Source organism: Vicia villosa, linkage group LG1 (assembly GCF_029867415.1).
Source record: "Vicia villosa cultivar HV-30 ecotype Madison, WI linkage group LG1, Vvil1.0, whole genome shotgun sequence".
NCBI classification, from domain to species: Eukaryota; Viridiplantae; Streptophyta; class Magnoliopsida; order Fabales; family Fabaceae; genus Vicia; species Vicia villosa.
The window spans coordinates 129004456-129011994 of record NC_081180.1 but is presented as its reverse complement, the minus strand read 5'-3'; the positions used below and the strand labels follow the sequence as shown (position 1 = coordinate 129011994).

The window sequence follows — 7539 nt, the reverse complement described above, 5'->3', positions numbered from 1 at the left end:
GGGGTGACTCTAACCCATGGGAGAATAAGAATTTGTGAAAAGGGATCACACACACCCGTTATATTGACTACAGATCCTTTTATCTTCATCTGGGGGAAACACCCCCACACAGATGCTCGTTCCACGTCAATTAGCACTTGGTCAAAAATGTCTCCACGACCAAAAGAGGAACTCGTCTCCAATATATCTGAATCCACCAAATCTCCTGATAAATCTTTATCGGCCTTCTTATTCAAATTTGACACAGTAACCACAATTAAATATGTTTTAACAAGAAACGAGCGCATGCATGATGTAGCAAGCAAGCTCAAACACTCGTTATCCCGAATACCCTAAAAGAAATATAACTAAGGCAAAAGTAGGAAATTGAATGCTAGAACTCAAGGAAAAGAACAATCAAGCATGCAAGTCCAAAACCAACGAGTGAAATCACCTAAGCTTGAACAAAAATGTTTCCAGAAAGGAACGATAAAGAAACATAAGAACTCTCTTTTGCGGGTCAACGTCATTCAAAAGAGCAAGTCGACGCTTCGAAAGCCTCGTATACCCTATCAGAGCACTAAGGATCATACAGTTACTCCACACAACAAATGATGGAGATTTTCCGAAAACGATTAGAAAAGCCCTCAAGTTTTGTAAAGTAAGGAGAGACATCGTTACTGACCAGAGTAGGGGGCATGTCAACCATTCCCAGCATCATGTTACATTTTACAAGAATGACATTTAATGCGCTTGTTCCCAAGAGCGACAACATCCCATCAAAGACCTCCTCATCCATGGACTCTATGGCGAGGCAAAGACACATATGGCAAACCCTTGCCAAACAAAGCAGAGACAATGACTCGTGGGATAACTGTTTCGGACCCATGAGTCATATTTTTATATTTTTATTTTAAATACGTAAAATATATGAATAAGAATGCAAAAGTTTCACAAATGTTTTGTTGATCAATCACAAAGTAAATAGATTTAACCAATGAAATATTGGTTTGAATCTTAATTGTATCATTTTGTGGAGTAAAAGAAAATTTTATCATTTAAAAAAGTTATTTTAAAATAATTCTCTTTTAATAGATGAAAGAAAATGCCACTACAATAGAGAAGAAAAAATACAACATTTGAATCTTAAAAAGCCACCTACAGACGCTTTACGCCCAATCATTCCGGATAACGCTTGCATCCTCTGTCTTACCGCGGCTGCTGGCTTGTGAAATTATTTTAAAAATTATTCTCTTTTAATAGAGGAAAAAAATGTGACAAAAATAGAGAAAGAAAAAAATGTGTCTTATTCTCTCTTAATTTCTATCAATGTTGTATAAGTTTTGTTGAGCGTATTCTATGTTCCGGGCCTAGTATCAGTTGTACTCAATATTAATGTTAATTTAATTTGTTTATAAAAAAATTAGTGTAAACTGTAAAATCAAGTTTAAGAGGTGCAAAGCCAAAATTCTAGGGGTGCAAATATTAAAAAAAGGAGAAAAATAGTATAACAATTTAAAATTGAGGGTGCAGTTGCACCCCCTAGCCTTACTTGGCTCCGCCCATGCATGCAAGTAAGAGCTCGAGTACGAAGATTTTTTCAAATCATGAATATGAAGACAGATACTATAGTACCCTGTCTAAATCCTACTCATTGTCATCCCTAATCTCGTCTCTACTACATCGTAAACTTTAATCCACCACGACATATCAAAATTCATCCTTTCTGATCGAATTCAATTCTAATGCGGAACAAATTGCAACAACAAATATTCTAATATACTCAAGATTTTTATTTTATTTTATTTATCGTATTAGAGCTTACAAATATATATTTTTAAATATTTTTAACATACAAATATATTTTTATCTAAAATTTTGTAGAAAACATATAATTTAAAAATAATATAGTTTCATTTGATGACAAAAATTGATACATATAAAATATGAAAATAATTTATTATTGTTATCTAAAAAATATATAAATTAACTACCTGATAAGAATTGTAAAATACCTAAATAAATTAAATTCTATTGATTAATAATAAATTTCATTATACAAAATAGTAGTAGTACTAAATAATAGTACTACAGTACAAGATACTTCTATATTGTATTTTCACGGGAAAAAAAATAGATAGAAAGCAAGGTCGGTTTTCACTTTCCGCTGCTTAGGTTGAAGTTGAACTGATTATAAATACTGGAGCAATTGCTACTCAGCGGATTCTGTTGCACGTACTCGTAGCCACTTCATAACCGTCTTCCAAAAACCCAAGAAAACCACCGAATCAATAATGTTAAAGAGTGCTTGTTAAGGGTAATTTAGTAATCTGATCACCTTACAAGGTTTTATTAAAAAGAAAAGGAAAAACCCTGCGAGTTCTGAATTCTGAAGTATACCATCGCAGCCGTCTCTCGCGTTAAGCTTCAACCAAAACCTCTCTCCGGCGTCTTTCCACCGCAATCGCTCGATTTCCGATCAACACGCGGAGGTTTCCGGTAAATTCAGTTTTCCATTCCTTTTCACTTCGCCGGTTAACAACATCATAACATGCTCTGCTTTCAATAATTAGCATTGCGTTGAAGATTGAACTATGCATTGCGCGACGTTCACAACATTGTTTTGGTTATTCGTTATATTGCAAATTCATTGACCTAATATCTAATTTAGAATTCGTTTTTTCGGTTTTAATTTAAGATCGGCATTGGATTATAATGGATTCAAATTTTGATTCAAAGCCTCCAGCAAGAAGAAAGGTCTGATTTGATTTCATTATGTTTGATATTTTTTATTCGTTTCAATTTTCTTTTAGTGAATTGCATGAGTTTTTTTTTGCAGGTTAAATATGCACCAAAAGCTCCACCTAAAAGAGTGCCAAAGAAAGAAGTTAAAAGGTATGTATCAATCTGTTTGATAATAGTTTTCTGTTAGTGTTATTGATTGCGGATATTAGAACATAGCGGTTTGTTCAGATTCCGCTAATCGGCTTTGCTTTAGGTTTTAAATATGGGTCGCGGTGCGATTTCGGTCGGTACATGTGTTGCGATGCTGAATACGGTCGTCGCGGTGTAAATTAACTACAATTTGTTCTTTAGCATAAAAACTGTCACTAACGGTATTGGTACTTTCCGATACTGTTTTGTCGCGGCCATTTTCTTGGTCGCGGATCCTTTTTTAAAACCTTGGTGTCACTATTGCTTCAATTTGAACACATTTTATACTAAATACTGGATCCCGGAACAATAGTAATTCGTTCAACTTCCGCTACACGATAGTATTGTAGGCCTATAATGCTTCTATTAAACAGCACTGGCTTAATTTGATGGTCCTGTTATTTGTTCTGCTTCTGCAGTGAAGTTATTGAGGAGGATAATAAATCATCAGCAGCGGAGGCTAAGGAACTCCTTCGGCGTTTCCAAGTATATGTTGTTTCAATTTGATTGATAATCTCTTGTTCAAGTTTTCTCTGACTTCAATTGAATTTTGTTATCCTGAAATTTTATTTATTATATATTTTTGTAGGAAAATGAAAGGAAGGCAAGGATGAAGGTTGAGACAAAAGGTATAGTATCTTGGTACTACTCTGGGATTAAAACTGCGATGAATAACTTTATGTGACTCTTAAGTTGGAGCCATTGATTTTCCGTTTCCATCATCTTGAATTTATTTGAAAACAAATCCTACTTCTCTTATAAATCTCAAATAGTGAGAGTACTTAGAGATGCTTCAACCATTACATAAAGTAATTAAATTGAATTTACTGATAAATAACCATCTTCAAAATGACCATTTAGCTTGTTTCCAGTTTGCTCAATCACGATGAGTAATTGAGGAACATTTACTCTTAATATGTTTCAAGTAATGCGAAATAATTTGAGAATGAAAACAGCCTCTCTTTTTGTTAATTGTTTCAGATTATACATTTTAAGCGAACACATGGTACTTGTTTTTTGTAAAGCAAACATTTACTATCCTAAATGCTTGTGCCATTCCTATGAATGCTTGATTGATACAAAATAAAGATGAAATTTGACAATTTGAATGCTTGCCGTCTAGTCTGAGATCTCATGATGATGTTGGAAATGACGCCCTTTTCACTAAAGCAGGAGTAGAATCAATCTTGTAGCTTTCTAAAATTGCTTCGCCCATTTTATGATTTGCAGTGTCAGCTTCACAAATTGCTTTTGGTTCTGGAGGCCAATCAAGTTATCACAAACCATATGGTGTTGGGAGCAAGACGAATGGCACTGAAAGTTCAGCATTTGTTGGTATGTCTTGACCAAAGGCATTTTCATTTTATAAATTGCCACAAAATCTTTGCTGCATGATACTTCCATTATTAACCATATTATGTCGATGTTGAACCACAGATGCAAACGGGAAAGAATACAAAGAACCATGGGTAAGTATACTGAATGAAATAAATATGCTGTTTTATTTGTTTTCTGTTTCCATTTGTTTCCCGTGTGAATGTAATTATGTAACTGCAAGTGTAATTGTTCATGCTTGTTCCATCCTAAAATACTGGCTGTTCGATGTTGCTACAGGACCTGTACAGTGATTATCCAATATCTCTTCCCTTGAGGAAACCATTTTCAGGCAACCCAGGTAAATTCCAGGAATCATCTTTGATTATAAAGCAAAAAAGGAAAGAAAATTAGTGTAGTAAATTAGATGGAATTTCAATTTCATAAGAGTTGAGCAATACAAATTTTTCAATTTACATGATTATGATATTTTAGATTTACCATTACATTTATATATTATCAATCTTCCATTGGGATTAGTTAGGTTGAAAATAAAATATACTTTGTTGTTATGCTATGTTGCTAAGTCAAGTGGCTTTAACTTCACATATGGTTTTGATAGAATATCTTGATAAGGAGGAATTCGGGGAGGCTGCAGAAACCAGAACTTATGATGAAAACACGGCAAATTCAGCAGCGGAGCTTGGCCTTTTGGTAATTAACCCAAAATTCAGGAAATAAAATTTATTAAGTTCAACTTATTTTAAATTATTATAACAGTGTTTTGAGCAAATTGTTGGCAGGAGGAAAACCCAGAGACAAGGTCAATCTTCATGAAATTACCACCAGTTTTTCCGATGATTAAGAAACCAGATCCAGATGTTAAGGTAAACTCTAAACGTCCTGGAGGTCGGAAGCTCTTCAAGTTGGATGAAATGCCACCTGGTCTAATTGGCAAAATGGTTGTGTACAAGAGTGGTAAAGTTAAGCTGAAGATTGGAAACACCCTTTATGATGTAAGTACTGCATTCATAAGATAAATTACAAGATGCATATCTAGCAGCATTTTCTCAGTTCTTATTTTTAATATACTGAATAATCAACACAATGAAATGTCTTACCCGGAGCTATGTTTTATGGAGAAAATGAGCGCATTAACAAAGAAAGTTGTTCTCAACCAATACTTGAATACAGAATACAATGAAAACAAGGTGACAATTTTGAAATTAAAAGTTAAAACATGAAATGGAAATAAGAAATGTTCTATGAAGTAGGAGTATAGATTTTGGCAGACATCTTACACCCGCACATACACACTGTCACGAACACGGACACGTTAATGTAAAATGTTTTAAATTTTAAGACACTGGAACTGGTTCATATATATTTGTTTATTATATTAATAAAATATGAAAATCATTTATGAAGTAACTAAAATGGGAATTAAACGATATATGTGCATTTTAATTGAGCAATTTGCTTATTACAAAAAAATTATTAAAAAGGCTAAAATTGATATGATTAAATTTAATGTCCTAATTCTTTCATTGATCATCAATGTTTCTACATATCTTATTCTCTGTAGAAGTGTCTAAGGTGTGTTAAAACAAGGAAAGGAAATGAGTTTTTTTTTGAGATACTTGTTTGAGTAGTCAGACATGTCTCGTATGAGGGTCAAACACCGATGCGGGTTGGACACGGGGACAAGTTTAATTCCAGAGATGTTCGTGCATCACAAAAGATGTTTTCTCAAATAAATTTTTTCTAAAATTAAGTAATCGTCACAAGTTTTCAAATGAAAGAATGTGAAATGTCTAGAGCTCAGAATTCTAAAGATAATCTACTCCCAAAATCTCATAGAATAATACATAAGGGAGCTGGCTCTTTAATTAGTAATTATACTAATCATAGAGGTCAATTTTTATCTAAAAACAGTTGAATTAGTAGTACTGGAAATAATTGATAACGAAAATAAAACATAAAAATGGATGTCAGTCAACAATAATAATTGACTTGAGATCAATAGTGAGGGATGATGCAATAGACAAGTGGAATGGATAAGGTATTCATGATGTTTTGCGGATGTTATTTTTGTTTATGCATACAATAACAACAATTAAGTCTTATCTCACTAAGTGAGGTCAGCTATATGGATTAACCTCTGTCATAATGTTTTATCGAAGACCATTAAGGCTCCCTTAGCAGGCCTTTGATCTGTTTTTTAGGATCTTTGTTGTAAGGGTTGCAGCCCTAGTGCACTTCTTATAATTAATTGCTTATTGAAAAAAAAAATTTCGAAATTTTTCTTAGTAGTTTTTTTTATGTATTTCTCTACCTCCAGTTGGTTCATAACTTGACTATAATATGTTACTCTTTGCTTAAGCTAAATCTATGTTATTTATTGAAATGGTTGCAGGTTTCATCGGGGATGAATTGTATATTTAGTCAAGAGTTGGTTGCAATGAATGCTGCTGAAAAGCATTGTAGCTCAATTGGGGAGATCAGCAAGCTTGCTACTGTAACCCCCGACGTTGATGCTGCACTTGATTGTCTTAGTGATTTAGATTTATAATAGTTTTCTTTACATTCATGAAAAATTTTGAAGTTAGATATCTTGAACAATAAATCAGGAAGGAAGCTAAATCGAAATAAGTCTTATGTTTTTTATTTTATTAAACAAGTACTAGGATGACGATTTTTTAACGAGGAAAGATAATAGCCATGTCAACTCACAAACCGCTGTCTTCTTGGGACAACTTCATAGAACAATGAAGTTAATTTATTATGACTAGTCTCATCGCAAATTTAGAGTGTTTATGCTTCTTGCTCCGGTAGGCTAGTGTGGTATTGATAGAATTAGACTTTGATCTAATTCATTCCTATAAAATTGGCTCGTAAAATGAGGGTGTCGTTTTATATAAACTATTTTTAGACTTTATTTTTAATTAACGTGGGATTTTGTTTTTTTTCAATACATCCCCTTACGTCTAATATTATTGGACTTGTTGCATTGATATAAACGGTAGATGGTCTAAATTATCGATATGTAAGACCTGGTCATCCTTTCGGAGGATGTAAGATGCCACTTATATCATGATGAATATTTTTGGTATCAACAAAATTTCTTGTAGTTCATTTGAAATTTCTGGTACGTTACAAATATTTTTGGATATTTCAAAGTTTACTATTATACCGAAAATTAGTTCATTTGAAATTTTTGGAAATTTTCAAAAAAAATTAAACTATCGGAAATTTCAGAATTTCTAGTAAGGTTTACCATTTTCGGTATAAACGTGAAATTTTCAGTATTCT

The 7539-nt window shown here is 33.0% G+C and overlaps 1 protein-coding gene across 1 annotated transcript; it reads left to right on the top strand.

Annotated features, from left to right (window-relative positions):
- The first annotated feature begins 2112 nt into the window (after positions 1-2112).
- On the top strand, positions 2113-7018 carry LOC131616746 (uncharacterized). Its single transcript, XM_058888177.1, has 11 exons — positions 2113-2478; positions 2678-2736; positions 2819-2874; positions 3333-3399; positions 3503-3542; positions 4144-4248; positions 4351-4382; positions 4528-4588; positions 4850-4941; positions 5031-5243; positions 6644-7018. Exons 2-11 carry the CDS (start codon positions 2695-2697, stop codon positions 6797-6799), a joined length of 864 nt encoding a protein of 287 aa, XP_058744160.1. The 5' UTR covers positions 2113-2478; positions 2678-2694; the 3' UTR covers positions 6800-7018.
- Positions 7019-7539: the final 521 nt, after the last annotated feature.

What these genes read in the sequence shown, in the direction of transcription:
- LOC131616746 (XM_058888177.1), top strand. Translation starts at nt 2,695, where the DNA reads ATGGATTCAAATTTTGATTCAAAGCCTCCAGCAAGAAGAAAG. An exon ending in AGCCTCCAGCAAGAAGAAAG is followed by an intron (nt 2,737 to 2,818) that starts GTCTGATTTGAT and finishes TTTTTTTTGCAG; the next exon opens with GTTAAATATGCACCAAAAGC. An exon ending in ACCATTTTCAGGCAACCCAG is followed by an intron (nt 4,589 to 4,849) that starts GTAAATTCCAGG and finishes TGGTTTTGATAG; the next exon opens with AATATCTTGATAAGGAGGAA.